This window comes from Anser anser (genome assembly GCF_964211835.1).
Source record: "Anser anser genome assembly, chromosome: 1".
In the NCBI taxonomy this organism is placed as follows: domain Eukaryota; kingdom Metazoa; phylum Chordata; class Aves; order Anseriformes; family Anatidae; genus Anser; species Anser anser.
The window spans coordinates 64,219,736-64,237,020 of NC_139720.1; the positions used below are offsets into that span (position 1 = coordinate 64,219,736).

Genomic DNA, 17,285 nt, shown 5'->3' on the forward strand with positions numbered 1-17,285 from the left:
TTGTTGTTCCCTTTTTCTTCACTTATTAAACTATCTGTACCTTGACCCCTGAGTTTTCTTGCTTTTGTTCCTCCTGTTCTCTGCTCCTTCCCTTTGGGGAGTGAATCGCTTGAGGGTGCCGAGCTTCTGGCTGGGGTCAGCCCACCAGACTACCAAACTTTAACTGTCTTACTGAAATACCATATGAAGCTTAGCTTCGGGTTATTTTTAAAGTTTCTTCAGAAATAGCTCAGTCATTTCAAAGAAAAAGCTAGAAGATGCTGCGTTTACTGGGAAGTGTCAGCATCTTCCTATTGACGATGAAGATCTGGAAAGGTTGAGCCAGCATGGCCACATGCCTTTCGATCCCCCCCCGGAGATACCTCTCTCATCTGCACACCCACTCTCAAAACAAACAAAAAACATGCATGCATGTGCCCAAGGGGACTTGCTGGGACTCAGGAATAAGTGCTACAAGACTCCCACTGCCATGGCCATACTCCAGTCCAAGCCTGCAGGGAGGAAGCAGAAATTCTTTCTTACTTTTCTTATCCACATGGGAGATGCTCTAGCAACAATCACAAGAGCTGAAAGCAGTGAACTATTTTTCTCTTGTAGGTGTGGTACTGACGAACAGGCAAAAAAAAAAAGGTGGTGCAGAGGGGACTAGTTTAATACAGAAGTCACAAGAAGTAGGCTCTACATAGTTGAGCTGGTGGCACTAGAGCTGGAGTCTAGGAAAAGTTTCAAGGCCGGCAGCACTGCTGGGATGGAAACAGGCTGGGAGCCCCAGAGGCAGAGGAAAACAAGTTGGAGCCAAGTTATGTAAGAAGATAAAAAGATTTAAAAATAATAAGGTTGCAGTAGCTACTGAAAAATCAGTACAAGAAATCCTAAGAATAATAATAATAAAAAAAAAGGCAAGCATGAAGGCAAGATTTCTAAAAGAAAAGTCTAAGAAAGAAGACAAATAAGGATGGTAATGGGAGCATAGTAAGCGTAGAGACTACAGCCAAGTCTTAAGACTTTGAAAGGACGAGGTTTCTAAAGAAGAGGCTACAACCCACCAGCCTGCCATAAAGAAAATCACCCTTGATTGGAAAGCAGACACACACCTAGCTAGGATTCAGCTAACGAGGCATTAGCAGGAAAAAAGATAACTTACAACACCTGGGAGGGAAAGTACTGTTAAGGCAAAATGCAATGGTGAAATTCTTCCAAGTTCTCTAGACTAGCACTTTGTAATGCTTGTTATCCTGCACATTTTGTTTTTCTTGATGACTGGTTCTATTCTAGGTTCACAGGGATCATGTATGACTGAACACATGACAAGACAGTGGGTGTGATTTATGATGTGTTATAACATGTATGTGAAGGAAATGGCTACTGAACATGTGGCTTCTGTGTTTGTACCTGGTCAAAGGAAATTACCATTGCAGTTAAGCATACTGAATTTGTTACCTCAACGTTACACAAACTTCCACCCTACTCGCCTTCAATCACAGCTTCTGGTTTGATGAGAAGAGCTAAGTATGTGTTTTCTTACACTATGAGACAAAATAGATGTATCTACACCAAGACCCTGGAGCCAGCTCCTTACGGAGAAGTATGTACACAGAGGAGGTTGTCACCAGACTTCAACCTATTATTCTCCTCTTCAATGCAAGTCATTGTTTCCAAGTTTCACCATTTCTCTGCTGCGAGAAAACTCTGCGAAACTCCCCCGTGGAGTATGGTGTTTCTCCATCTGTAGGTCTAAGCAGAGCTCCTGTTCGGAGGAAAATTCCATTTACTTTCAGTCACTCTGGGCTGAAAGGCAGCAGCAACTTCAGCAGTTCTGAGTTCTAGCTTTGAAGTTGATGCAGTGGAAGATCAAAGGGACAGTGTTTTGCACCAGTGAGTGCTGTCATTTAGGACCCCAACAAGAAATGCACAGGACTAGTACAAAGGAGGTTACAAAATACATTTATTACGAGGCTGGCAGAAATGAGAGAGCTCAAACTCAGTTTACACCCTCTGGATGCTGGGAACCCTGAGATGATACAACATCAGAAGGACCTCTGATCAGAGTAAGACATGCTCCCATCCATAGCGAGGTTCACTAGCCTTCTAGTGATCAGTGCTTAGAGTATTTACAGTTTTCCTTCTACTGCAAAACTTAACCAGTCTCAGTGTGACAGATGAGGGATGTTACATGTGGGTGGGTGTTTGATAAGGAGCAATCAAAGCCCACTTGAGTTTCACACGCCAAAAATAATTATTCTAGTAGGTACTCTCTGCATCGCAGTCATGCATCAGTCATTTAAGTGTTTCAGCTGCCACAGTTACGTAGCAGCCAAGCACTCTGTACAATCTATGGCATCATCCAGGTCAGCCATTATGTGGATCACTGTCTCCTCAATACAATGGTCTTCCCTGCGTGTCCATTACAGTTATCAATGTGTTTTTCAGTTTGAGTTTTTAAAATACTATCAAATTGGACAAGTCAAAGATCTGTTAAAAGAATACATGAATGGAATAAAACATGCACAGTGAAGAAATGTCTATGGAGTTTTAATTCTGCTCCACCGTATGGGTGAATTGTACTCAAGTTTTAAATTGCATGCGCACATGTAATTATTTTTCCAGGATAGATCAGGCAAAGGACAATAAAAAAGGTATGGCAAGTCCTGTACTGAGAATACTGTGAGCATTTTGACTTTTGCAGTAAATAAGCAGATTCTTCTACTATACGAGTCTGATTTATGATATAATCTTTTTGATCTCTGAGTGCACTATTAAAAGCCCAGACCTCCTTTGTCAGCAGGAAGTGTCAGATGATACGCAGAACTGAGGAAAGAAACCTCCAAGCTCATTGCAAGCTTCCAGTATTTATCGACAGATATTGGCGTGGATGTCTCGCAAGCAGCAACAATGCTCACTACATACCAGCCACGAGGAGAACTCAAGCTCAGAAGCCCCAGCTTGGAGTCTGCTTCATGATTCACCCCCACTCTACATAAGAAAGTTTGCACATGTGCACATACTGGCTTACAATTACTCCTTCATCCAGCTCTACGTGCCAGTTGTCTGCCAAGCAGATTATTAATATCCTCAGCAACATTTACCGAACATCTGCAGAAAAGACCTCTGTGTAAGCCACCATGTTAGATACTGATATACCAGGGTAATCAGCTCTTAACCCCCACTGTTTTCCTCTATTGAACTGTTCTATTTTTTATGAGGGAGAGAAAAAGATAGCGAAATGTGACTTTTATCTCTGACACCAGAAGAGAACCTCCCCTGGAGGGCCAGCAACACACCCCACTCATGGCTCATTCAGGCTGTTTTTTCTGTTACTCTGCTTGACTCAGAAAGACCTATTGCTCCACCCTGACACAGGGACTACACATAACTAGCCACATCCTCTCATGCTGCTGAAAAACACAATTCATGCTGGCAGCTCAGTGGGCTTCACCATTACCAGAAGTGGATTGCTGCATATAAGCTACCTCTCGGCTCTTATGTATCTGCTCTTAAGCTTAAGCAGTGTCTTTTCTGATTAATAATGATCCCTTTACCTGTGTCGAGATACTCCACGCATCACCTGTTCTTAGGTTATGGTCTCAGCTATAGCACCCACATTGCACCTTTACATTAGCAAATCCAAATGAGTTTGATGCTTGAGCATGTTTCCCTCAAGGGTCTTTTCTGACTGGGCAAATTAGAAACTAAACACACTGGATGTATAAACCTGAAAAGAAAAAAAAAAAAGGTTCTACTTTCTTCCTGCAAACAGTTCAAGCAAGCATCTGGACTGAAACAGTTACGAGCACTGACACACACTTCTGGCAGAATGGTGTCAACTGCCAGCAAGTAGTTTCTGAAAGGCGGTCTCAATGGCTCTTTCTTGCCTATTTTTATACTATATAAAAATATATTTTTATAAAAATATATATTTTATAAATTATTATTTTTATTATTTATTATTATTAATTGTATATAATAATTAAACTTAATATTATTTATTATTTTATAAATATATTTATTTATAAAAAATATATTTTATATACTATAGCCTCATTAAGTCAACGTCTATACCTTGCGTGTTTCTACCTCCTCACACCACTGGAAACCAGCTCTTTGTATCTCTGGCTTCATCTGTTTCAAGTGAGTGAAAGGAAGCAAGTTTTTTCAGGAGGCCTTTTCTCAGGACCTTTTTTGATGAAGAGTCTTCAAGCCTTTTCTGAGCTTCAACTGAAAGTTCCCCTTGATGTTCCTGAGAAGTCCTTTCTCCACACAAACCTGCAAAGGTTCATTACATCCTGTTTTCCAATGCATTAATGAACGTAGAGAGCAATGACAGTCCCAACACCAACTGGTAAGCAATGCCAGTAGTAATCAGCTGCCAGCTGGACTTTGTACCACTGACCACAGACAGTATCGCTCTGAGCCAAACATTCAGCTAATCTTCAGCCACTAATGTAGGCCACTTATCCAAACTGTGTCCCTCCAATTTGGCTACAAGAATACAAACAGAAACCAAGTCAATAAGCCTTGTTAAAGGTAAACGTCACTTTCTACACTCCTCCTGCCCACAGAATCAGTTATCTCATCATAGGAGGCCATCAGGTCAGTCAGGTGTGACCTACCATTTGTTAAATCCATGGTGACTATTTCAAATGGCCTTACCCTTACCATGCTTGGGTAGACGTGGCTTCAAGGATGGTTGTTCTACAATCTTCCCGAATAAATAGGTCCTGTAGTTCCCTGGATCATCTTCCTGCCTTTGAAAATGGTAACATGCCATTGGCCTTTTTCTACTTACCAGGGACCTCCCTTCCACCAAGTTGCCATGGCCTTTCAAGGATGGCAGAACAGGCTTGCAATTATGTTAGCCAGATCTCCCATCACCCTTGGATGCATCCCTTCTGGTTTCATGGACCTGCGCACAAACAATTGGTTGGAGTGGTCTTCAATTCCAACTTCCTCTGACAGGTAGCTCTTCACTCCTGCAGACTAGGCTGTCACTAGGCTCAGGACAAAGTAGGTCTGACAGACCTGACAGCAGTATAACAGAAGGTATTTCCCAAGTCTCTTATCACAGGGTCCACTGCCCGCAGAGCAACAGGATCACATTTTCATTTTTCTTATTTTTGCTGTCAACATACTTAAGGGAATACCTCTTGAAACCTTTCTGTCTGAAATGGTTCCCCACAGACTGGAGACTACTGTGTCTCACACAGTGATCTTCACAATCATCCAATTTCTCTGTTCCAATTTGCCAGCTAGCAGTTGGGCACTTAACTGTGCATTATACTTCCACCCTTGATCTTAAATGGAATTCCTGGACCCGTGAGCAGAGGGTGTGGGTGCTCACATAAGAGTGAGCGCGACCTTCAAGGCATTTTGGTGCTCTCAGGGCCATGACAGGATCCACAGTTTGTACAATAACCCCACTGGTGACATTCATATTACAAGTCCTTTGAAATACAGGAAACATAAGACAACAGCCACATATTACATTAACGACATATCTTCAGTGCTAGTGAGTGCCCTCATGTTCATGTTTGTCAGTTTTCTCCAAGCAACAGCACTTGTTTTTTCACAGTAGCCACATCTAGGTGGATGCCAGCATCTTGCCTGTCCCAGATCAAGGGCTAGTTGTGCTATGGTGGCTTCAGTCAGCAGCATAAGGAGTAGGAGAAATGGAAACTGAGTAACAGCGTCTGGCACAATTCTCTTATCCTGCAGGTACGTGCAGCAATTATGCATTAAGCGTAGCACAGGCTAGAGGCCAACCGTAAGTGCAAAGTACTTTAAGTACAAAGGCTTACAGGATAACTACCTAGTCAATACATGAACCAAAGACAGAAAGCCAGTCTATTCCAAAAATCCTAGCCATAACAAAGCAGTGTAGCAGCGTAAGTCACAAGTCATCTTGCATACACTGTCACAAAGGCAGGCTCTTAACACCAAGGCTGGCTCCTTGGTGTTAGGGAGAAGGAAGATGTAACTGCATCGGCACACAAACTGGCATTCTTATGTACTGGACGCACAAGGCCAGCGAGCAATCTTCTGCACACACTTACAACATAGTCATCATGGTCCAATGGACTGAATAATTTTCTATTGAAAAGAATTCATCCAGCCACTTCAGTCAGGTTCATATATCATTATGCAGAACAAAATCCAAAATAATTCTCAGCAGGAACTGTGTTGCCGGCACTGGGTGTGCTTAAGGCTACAATGAATCTTCCTTAATGCAGCCAGTATAACACAGGTGCTAAACTCCCAAGAAAGCATAAAATAAAACCTTCTTAAGAGTTGCCAACATTGTTACAAAAATTCTCCAGCAGCAACTTCCAAACTAATACTTGGGCATCCATCCAGAAAAAACATGAGTTATTAGGACACATGGGCCAGACAGGGGAATTTAAAACCTCACAAACAGTTCCTTCATTTGAAAGAAGAAATCTACAAATGATGGAAGGGAAAACTTCTTTTCTTCCAACAAAAGCCTATTTTTCTTAATTCAGTGTACAAAGAGACCTGGAAAACTGTAATGTTATGTGCTCCACTGGGTAACAGCGTACAAGATCCCTACAAGCGTGCCTCTTCATGATAGGAGTAGCACTGAAAGCTCTTTAAGTACTGACACTAATTCAACACAAAACAGAAAATGAAAAAAACAAATGAAGATAAAGAAGTTCCTGATGTGTTTTCTGAAATATAAGCACATGCTGTTAGTTCAATAGATTCCAAAAGCTTAGACTCAAATCCAGTTCCGTCACTTGTATCTATGAAACCACTCAAAGGAGGAAGATCTGACAGTTACTCCAAAACTGTGTTTAATCTACATGGTTATCTCTGGTGTTTAACTAACTGCAATAAATATAACTACCTGCTTTTTAAACTAAAAAAAGACTAGGCATAGCCTGCAAAAAGTTTATTTCAAGTATAAAAATCATTCAGTGAAATATCTACAGAGTTTTTACTTTTATTATAAAGGCTTAAACAGATAAAAAGAAACAGATAACCACAATTCTGAAAAAAAAAAGATTCAATTCGGAATTCTGAACAACAAAAAGACACTTAAACGAAAGGTATCCAACAAAAAATACAACTCATGTCACAGTAAACGTTTAGTCAAACATTAGCTAACGTTTTACAAACAAAGGAATTAATCACAGTCTGGTTAAAGTGAGCATCATGGTCTAGACAGAAATGAATTCAAACTCCCTGCACTTCAACAATTGTGCTTTTCTTTCAAATGTAAAGAAAGTAGAAAGAGGGAGGAAGGGAGTGAAGAAGGGAAAAGTCTTCATCGAACTATCAGTTTACAGCACTGTTTTCAGACGAAGAATTCTGAGTTCAATTTCTACAAGTTCTATAAAAATAGATGCAAGAAAACTGGGCAGCAGCATGAATACCTCATAGTATCCCCTTATCTTTACGTTTGATTTGGGGGTTTTATATCTGTATTCCAAGTATTAAAAAAAATGTTTCCACAAAAAAATAGAAAGCCTTGTTAGGAGCACAATAATCAAACTAGCATAAATAGAAAATAAAGGTGTAATGCCTAGGAATCCCTGCAATCCCTTTCCAGTAGAAATATTTTTCCACTGCCAGCAATGGAAAGTATCACAAGCATAACTTTTCCAGAAGCAGAAAAGAAAACAGATTATGATGATTTAAATGAGTTTGAGGTTTGTTTGTGCATCTTTTTTTTTTTTTGGTCAAGATACAGCTAACTCCTGGCTCTGTAAAAATAATTCAAATGACAAAAAGAAACAATATATTTGACAATGACATTGTCAGCACCAAAGCCTATTTGTGCAATAAATACAGATTAAGCAAATCATCAGTTATTCACAATTATTAGGCAAACAGGGCTGAAATGTTGCCAACAACATAACGTATTTATCTCTCTCTCTCTATATATATATATATAACTATGCAGAAATATGAAGTAAATACGAAAAAAAAATTGTAGTGTTGGCATTTTTTTTCACCAATAATATTGAGTAAGACCTATGATACAGGAGTGCTATCTAGGCCTTTGCGTTACTTTTTTCCAGATACATTTTCCTGTAGGTCTGAAACATCTCTTTTGAGTCTTTGATTGGAATGTGAAGAGCCTCGCCATCTCCTTCCAGGATTTGTATGGCTGTATCAAGTGGAATACTGTCCTCAACTGAAAGACAGACAGAGAAGCAGGTTAAAGCAAAGGTCACCAAGCAGCTAGCTTGGGCTTTGCCTACAGTTTAGTTTAAAGCTCTGGCTGAATTTCAACACGAGTGCTATCTCTGATTCAACTGTACATATTTAAGCAGGAAAATACCATTGATCTCCAACTACACATTCTTATGACAATAAAAATCTCGACAAATCTTTGAAACTCTTATGTCTACTCAGTAGTATCCATTCTGGCAACAGAGATAGTAAAGAATCAGTCAAAATAGATACAGGCATGTAGTAAAGGAACACTTAAACCAAGGAAAGAGTATTCAAATTTTATTTCAAAATCAATAATCAGAGGGGCAGTTCACCTGTCGAGATCCCTTCCAGTTTTTTTTGCTTCACTGGATCATATTTTAACCAATCTTCTTTTTTACTCTTTACACCTATAAAGAAAATGAAGAGATTTTTTTCAGGTTCCTATATGACAAGCGGTGGTCCCTATTCAGCATTAGGTTTCTAACATATAAACTGCCACAGGAAAAAGGAAATTTTCTTTGTCTGTGAAGATGACTGCAAGAAGCGGCATGTACAACTTAAGATTTGTTTTTATTTAAAATCAAAGATAGTGTTTGACACAAATACGCTTCAGAATACACTGCTTAAAATGTGTAAAGACTGGGGATAAGAAGAGGAGGAGGTAGAGGAAGACAAAGTGAAGACAAAGTAAAGATGGCAGAAGTTACCACAACTAAGAAAGTGCTGCAGCAGTTAGAAAAAAAAATGTGCAGGATATATTTGGCCCAAGACTCCTCCCGTCTTCGAGGCCTCACTCAGATCTCTCCCTCTGTCTACACAGCTGAATTTATACACAACCAGGCTAACACTGAATACAAATCAGATCGCCTTTAGTAACAACGCCAGGGGAATCTGCTCACCGCAAACAAGTCAAGCTATCTTCTACGAGAAGGCTAGAAAGCCTTCTTACAAAGTTATTTGAAAATGCCACACTCTAAAATAACTTCATTCTGTAAACTTTAAGGAAAATGAACAAAACCTGAAATTGAAGAAGTCTCACTTTTTTCAACTTAACACACAGCAAAAGTCTGTCAAAAAGCTAGACAAGCAATTTCAACCTTCAATTTCTACTCCCATGTTTTCACTGTCTGCAGTTTTGTATAACACGACTGAAAAAGGAATACTTTTCACTTGCAAAAATTTCTTAATTAGTTGGGAAAACAAATTGTAAGTATAGCCAAAATTCTAGCAATGACTCAGTTTTACATACAAGTATTCTACCTAAATTCACAACTCTCAACCTACTCTGAACTGCCTACATCCATTTGAAAGTGGAAGAACAGAATTGCACGTGTATCTTACCTGCCACAGTGGTTTTCTCACTTTCCAGAGAATTCTTTGTACTTAAGCTTTCATCATCAGTCGCTGAATTTCTGAACAGTATCTCTGGACACAGTTTAAATTCAAGTACTTGTGGTTTCCGTGATTTATCATCTTCTGAGAGAGAAGTATCTCTTTTTGAATCTGTGCTATTTTGCGACACTTTAGGCTTTAAATGCCAGACAGGTCTGACAGGTGATGCCTCTAACTTTGTCAGGTATATGCGTTCCTGTGCAGTACGTTTAAATGCAACTCTATTGAGATAATGTTTTTTTGGTTCTTTTTGAAGATGCAATTTTAATCTGTTCGTTCTTCTATTTAAATATAACAGATTTTTATCAGAAAATATTTTCTCAGAACACTTGTCTTTGTTTTGACCATCGAGATGTCTCTCTTTGTTAGAAAAGTAGTTTTTGGAGATGGTAGATCGACCCCTTTTTCTCTGTAGTTTAAGCATAGTGTGATCTGCTAATGAATTCCTAGGTTTCCAGACATTTTCTCCATTCAATTTTTTAGTCTTGTCAGTATTTATCACGCAATTATATGAGCGCTGCTTGGAATTCTTTGCTTCAGATTGTTTCAGTCTTTCATCTTCCACCTTTGTTTTCTTAGAGTCTCTCTTTCCAATAATATTGTCCTTCCTCTTCCGTTTGTATGACTCCTCCTGCGGTGGATAAGCTTTTATAGATTTATGCGGAGAATATTTGTGGTTTCTTGACTTTAAGTCTTTACTGACAAAGCCTGGGAACTTCATAGTTTCAGTGTGATAACTATTCAGCTTTTTAAGTTTTTTTTCTGCTGATAATTTTGCTTTGTCTTTGGTATTAATTCCTACATTTTGTCCAAGTGCATCCTTTTGTTTCCCACAGTTCTGTTCTTCACCTGCGTTCTCATCACAGATTTTTTTTTTTTGGCCTTGATGGGCTTCAGCATGTTTAATTGCAGCAGTGTCTGATTTTGTACATTTGTGAATGTCTGTTCTGGATTTCATGGCCAAACCTGTTTTCATTTTATCTTTTGAAATGGAATCCACTTTGAAAACTCTCTCTTTTTTTGATGACTTGGTTATATTGTCTACATCTGTATGACCAGCTTTCTCTGATAACTCTTCTTCTGAGTCTTTCTGATTACCTTTTTTTTCAGAATTAAATTCTTTCCCTAACAGTGGAGTGATACTACATATTTCTGGTTCTTCCTTACAGTTACTCCTTTTTGATTTATCAACATCTTTTTTTTCAGAGGAATTGAGTGGTCTAATTTTTTCTGTTTGTGTTGGAAGTGGTTTCTGTTCATCATCCATCTTTAGCCTGGCTTTTTTGTTCATTACAGTAGTATATTTGCATGCATCTTTTTTATTTTTGCGAACATGATTTTGAACATTTTCAGAAGTTGGTGGATTTCCTGCTGCACAGTTGTTCTTTAATACGGCATCAGATTTACTGTTGTTTTCTTGTCTCTCTGCAGAGCTGATATTTTCAGCTTCTGAACGCTGATCATTATCATTTTTATCTGAACCAGAAGTTCTGCATTCACAAGAGCCCTGTGGCACTCCACCTAGTTCAGACAGCCAATTCATTAAACAACAATAATCGTCTTCCTTTCTGGAATTGGGTAGTGGCTGAGGGTTTTCTTTCTCCTTACATAGACTTTGATCAGGTTGAACATCGCTTTCGAGCTTCTCCTCCTGGGGTGAAGCCTTTTCAGGTTGAGTCAATGCTCTGCTGCTTTCACTAGAGGAACATGGCTTCTCTTCAGGAAATATTTCTTGCACCTGATCAGAGTTTAACAGTGCAATTTGTAGCTGATCTATTGGGTCCTTTAAATTAGACTTTTTGTCAGAGATTTGAGTCTCTTTTTGAGTTTGCTTCTCTGTCCGCTCAAGCACAGAATCATTTTGTAGTGGTTCTTTTGTAAGCAAATCAGCCCCTTCAATACCATATGGAAACTCTTTCACAAGTTCAGTCAGCTGATTCTTTAGATATTTAATAGGTTCTGCTCCAAAAAGGTTCACCTCTTCTTCTATGCTATTTTTAGTAGACGTGTCATTTTCTTTATTGACGTCTGTTGTAACAGTGAACACATTTGTTTCAGCAGTCACACTCATCAAGAAATCTGGTGAACTTTGAGCTAACTCCTGGTCTAACCTGGGAATAATGTCCAAGTCACTTTCAGGATTTTTGAAAGATGCATTTACCAGCATTTTTTCCTCTGAGGCAGAATTTGTTCTAGGAGGATTGCCACTGCTTTCTTTCTCAGAATGGCTGGTTTTGAAACTATCCAAAGTGCTATCTGCTTCACTAACGCAGCTAGATGACTCTTCCAATGTCTTTTGCAGCAAGGTCTCTCCCTGGGGACAGTTCTTGCTCAAGTCATTTTTATTCAAGTCCAGCAATTGCTCCTTTTGCCTTGGGTCAGGTGCATTTTCTCCTGATGAGGTACTGTTATTTAATGTATTTGTCTGAGGGACGGAGCTGAATATGCTTGCTATTTGTGGATTATAGAACGTATCACCTTCAACAAGAGAACATACACTAGAAATATGAAACATCTGTTCTTCTAACACAGCTGTAGGAGTATTTCCTGTCTCTAACACTCTTTGCTTGTCTTCATGGTCTTTTTTACCTTCTTGAAAGATTTGACCGTAAAAATTCAGGCCCAATTCAGAAAGAGATGGCTTGTTTTGTAATCTGAGCTGTAGATTTTCTCCAGCATCTTCCATGGTTTGACAAAGTTTCCTTTGTTTTTCATCAAAGGAATCATTTGTACTCGTACTGTTTTTTACTATTCTCCTTCCATTAGCTGATTTGTTCTGTTGCAAATGTGAGTCTTCTTTCTCTACCAGAACACAGTCAGTGGGTGATGAATGGACAGTTTCTATTGTTCCTTTATCAGCACTTACCACAGTTAAAATATTTTTCCCCTCTTCTTGCAAGCTACGTATGCTTCCTGTGTCAATTACTAGACAGGTTTTATCTGCAGATTTTGGACACTTGTCTGCCTGCTCACTCTGTGTTACCTGTTTAGGAAGCACTAAAGGAGAGACAACTGCAACTTGGAGTTCAAAACCTTTTATCGAATTGCAGCCCAATGTGTCATGTTTTTGTCCTACAGAGGCAGTTGTCAAAGGCAAGACTGCTTCATCTGTACTAACCGGAAGATTACCTTGTTCTCTCTTACTCGTTGTGTTTTGGCTGTAAGGTAAGGGTGAGATCTGATTTTCTGTGAGGCTTTCATTTGACTGGCTATTTTGAATACTTGCAGGTTCTGAACCATGTTTTCTCCACAAGCCCAGGCATGCAGTTAGTTCTTCCGCAGAGTAACTACAATTGCTTTGTTTAAAACATGAATTTTCAGTAAGCTGTGCTTTTTTCTGAGCTACATCACTCTGGACTTTATTTTCATTAGACCGCATTGTTTCTGATACAGGAGTGTGAGTGTGGACCATAACTGTCCGCTCACCTTTCAGACTTGATACATTCTTTTCACCAGTGTCTTTTAATAAGCTTCCATCTGAGCCCTTTAAATCTACCTGGGGTTTTTCACCACAAAGGAGATTAGTCAGTATGTTATCAGCAGTAGCACCAGCTATCTTCTCTTTCAACATATTTGTGCTGCTCAATACAAACTGAAGAAACGATGAGTTCTCAGGGTAAGCTGATACATTCTTTGATGCATTTCTGACAGAGCTATTGGTTTGACTAAAACCTGAAGTATTGTTGGAAGATGTGAGAGTTTTTTGAGAAGAAGCCAAGGCTGAAGCATCTTTTTGTCCCAGCATGGGAGCACTCTCAGGGTTATTTAATTGAGCTAGGAGTTTGTTGTGGGAAGGAACAGGAAATGACCTTGATAAAAGGTTTCCCTGTTCCACCTGATGATTACTCCCAGTCACCTCTAATCCTCTGTTGTCAGCACCAGCTTTCTGTTTGTCACTTTTTTCTTCAGGTGAAGAGTTAAGAACAGGTTGTTGCTGAGTGTCTGTCCTCACTGCTTCAGATGGGGAAGGTGCTGCATTTTGATTGGGCAACTGAGGAAAACTATTAGAGAGCACATTTTCATTACTGGCAGCAAGTGAGGGACTGCTCTTACCATGTTGTGAAGCTAATAGTTTTCTTTTATAATGATACATCTTTTCAAGCAGGATACATTTTCTTTTAATAGTGTGCAGTCTTTGAGCTTCCCAAGCTAGAGCATCCTCTGCTGCTTTCCTTTCATCTTCTCTTGCTGAAGAAGTTTGAGAATTAACAGGCGCGTTCACTGAACTACTAGTCTGACTTTCCTGAACTGAAGCAGGATCATATGGTGGCTTTGGAGCAACCACTGAAGAAAGAGTTGCCATTTCATGCAAAATATTATACAATTCTTTGGAAACTTCAGGGGATGGTGCAGACAATTCATTAAAAGCCTGATCTGCTGTCACATTTCCACTTGAGTTACAGGCATTCATAACTGATTGACTGACTTCTCCAGATTGCTGTGTCTGCCAGTATTGGTGAACGCTGTTAATACCAGAAGCATTTTTTTGATCTGACAGGCACCTCTGTTGGCTGAAGGTATATCCAGTAGACGCATTTTGAACTGCCTGTTGTACACCTAGCAAAGGTTGTGCTGCAGCTCTTGAATCACAGTTGGCAGGCAGCAAAGATGGTGCAGAACATCCACTAGGAGCTTCTGATCCCATCTGACTTGGTATATATTGTGGCAGCTGTGCGTTTGCTGTAGTATTTTGACTTGGTGACTGTGAAACTTGAAACTGATTACTGGAGTAATATATTTGGCTTTGGACATGTTGCCCAGACGTACCAAGAGAAAAAGAATTGTTCTGACAATGGACATATTGACTGGATGACTGATTGACAGGTAGAGAAATGCTTTGAGATGAAGCAGGACCATTCATGTTATACTGTGGTGTGCACCCCATCTTTGAAGAATTAGTGCATTCGCGGTTACTTTGATACAACATCATAGCTCTCATAGAATTATGCTGTGATGTTTGTGACTGCACAGCATAACTGTTTGTGGTGGCATGCTGAGGTCCCTGAAGCATGTTCCGCAAGTTATTTCCATCACTCATTTGAGAAGACAGGGGAGCTAACTTTCTATAGGAAGAAGTATGCCTACTAGAGCTTCGCCAAGAGTTCTGAGTCGTCTCTGTCCGTGCACGTGACATTTGATCGGGAGGTTTTGGTGCAATTACTACATATGATGGTAGACACCGATTGCCTGAGTATTCTGAGGCATGAAAATCTTTGCCAGCCACAGATGGTCCTGGTAAGGAAACATTGACAGTTGGTAGATACATCACTTGGTTATTTCTAGCATAACTGCATACATTTTCAGAGGAAAATGTATTTGTTTGAGGAAAAGCATGTGCTTTAGGAAGCAACTGAGTGTAACACACTTGTCCACTTTGCTTGTTATTCTGTGCATCAGCATTCTGGAGTGGTCTTGCATTCCAGTCCATCTTTTCTTGATTTCGTTTTCTTCAGTATAAAACCAAAATTCTAAAAACAAAACCAAAATCAAACCTTAATCTTTCAATCAAAACTTATTTCATTTGCCAAGAAGTAATTTAGAATGCATTACAAACAGAACCATTCAACTTAAATTGCTAGATAGAACAGCAACTCCTTTGGCACATCCAGTGGACATCAATTAATGTCAAATTATGTACATTATTTCCCAGAACACTGTTAAGTTACAAAGATACAGAACAGTAAATAACAATTCTATTGTCTGTTTAATGAATAATAAAATCCTGAGATTATTTTGCTAATTCCGTTACCATTCAACTTTTTAATTTAATAATAGATTGCTCTATTTACCTTCTCATCTAAATCTCATTTTAAAAAATGCATCAGTATAGCATGATATAATAAGCAAATCTTAAGAGCAGAGCATAAAAGGACCCTAAAGAAATAATATAGGTCAGAGTTTTCATACAAGACTGGACTTCAATTATTCATTCAAACGTGACAGAAGAAAGGAGAAAATGAGTGCGGGTTCAGTAAAGATCTCTCATAATAATGCACCTTGCTTGTTTTCATTTTACATGCCATTTTCTCTTCCCTCACTTTGTGGCCAGTTACTAATTTTTGAGAAATACAAGTTATGACACTTGTTAACAACACATGTAGCTACAAGGAAACCACCCCAAATTCCGTTAAGTAGCGTTAATTTAGCAGGCTTGAAGGCGTGAAGTATGAGGATGACATCATCATCATCACTTTTTCAGCTACTGCTGTAAGTACACCTGCAGGAGGCAACAGTCACAAATCCATAACTCTTCATGTGTTATATTCCATAATTCACATTGATTATCAACAAGCCCAGCTGGGTGAGTATGTTACCTGTGAATGACCAACAGAAAGATGTTATAGCCCGTATCTTCAAAGCCAAACACTATTTTAGCCTTCAGAAATTTTGGTCTGATTTTTTTGGGTGGTCCTTTGGGGACCCAGGAGTTCGACTTGACGATCTTTGTGGGTCTCTTCCAACTTGGATATTCTATGATTCTCTGGAAAAAAAAAAAAAAAACCTTGGTAAGTTCCTCTCAGTACAATCAAACCCACCTAGGACAGAACCAACAGCCTACTTTGTGCTGGGTGTTACCCTCAATTTCTCAACAAAATATTTCACATAATTTCTCCCAGGTCAACCAAGGCTCCTGACTTTCTAACATGAGTTCTTTCAGATTAAGTCTCTCTTGATTTCAAATTCAGAATTAGAAACGTAACTCAGATCTAGCTGATAAAAGCCACAAAGTTAAAGCCTTCTAGTTGATTATCCAGGTGTTATTATGAATGGAAAGACAGCTATATCTCTTCACTCTCTTACTTAACTTTCTGTGCTCTCAGAGGACAATAATACAAAATGAAACTGGAAAGCAAAGTTGCATATGGAATTTGAAAAAAAATAAAAAAACTTTACAACTGCACAAATCATCCAAGATTAACAACAGTATTAAGGCAACATTTAAAGTAATAAAAGAAGCTTAGATGAGAACAAAGGCTTTTGTACCCAAGCTAAAGATTTCAGACTGATAATATTTGACTGGAGATTTCCTGATAAATAATCATGGGATAAAACAATCATCTCCTTGAAAAATAGCTGCTGAAGCTACTTAATACACTCACATTCCAGAAGTATGATTTAGATGTGTGAACAAGACTAAAGTGACATCCAGTAGTAATTACAAAATCCTCATGCAACAGGAGAAACTTTGACTACATGCAGTGCCCAGCCTAGTCAAGAGTAAAACCAAATTCCTGGCACTGTCAAGACCATGCAGATGAAGAACACAGCCTTACTTCATAGTTGCTAGCTGAATTAAGACAACATTAAGCCTGTGTAGTAGAGCAGCTCTTTCCCAACTCTCCCCCAAACATCACTCCTTTGTTACCAATATGCCTGGTCTATGATTCAGGGAAGAGCTGTCACGGCATCATTCCTCTGTTATCTACAGAGTGTGGTGGAGCCTGACACTGCATCATCCCTGTTATCTATACACTACAGGCACGGGACGATCATGGCTCCCCCAACTGTATCCAGTGCTCCTGTGACATGGCTAATTGATGAAGGCATTATTATACGCTAAGAGGGAGTTTCACAACCTGAATCATAGCCAAAATGGAAAAAGACCTGAGCCATGAAAAATTACTGGCTTAAAGTCAAATCATCTCGTGGTCCTACAAACAGCAATCCCAAGTGGGAGCCCTTTGAGCTCTCCAGAATCACAGTGGGCTGTGACC

At 39.3% G+C, this 17,285-nt stretch overlaps 1 protein-coding gene across 3 annotated transcripts in view; it reads right to left on the bottom strand.

Moving 5' to 3' along the window:
- Positions 1 to 6,939: 6,939 nt before the first annotated feature.
- Positions 6,940 to 17,285, bottom strand: part of RESF1 (retroelement silencing factor 1) — a 28,682-nt gene continuing 18,336 nt past the window's right edge. For all 3 annotated transcript variants that reach the window (XM_083820097.1, XM_083820096.1, XM_083820095.1), the window contains 4 exons: positions 15,885 to 16,051; positions 9,520 to 15,038; positions 8,511 to 8,585; positions 6,940 to 8,155 (listed from right to left, as the gene is read on the bottom strand). In XM_083820097.1, the coding sequence (XP_083676223.1) occupies positions 8,013 to 8,155; positions 8,511 to 8,585; positions 9,520 to 14,998 (5,697 nt within the window). In that variant the 5' untranslated portion in view covers positions 14,999 to 15,038; positions 15,885 to 16,051 and the 3' untranslated portion in view covers positions 6,940 to 8,012. The remainder of the gene's footprint in view (positions 8,156 to 8,510; positions 8,586 to 9,519; positions 15,039 to 15,884; positions 16,052 to 17,285) is intronic.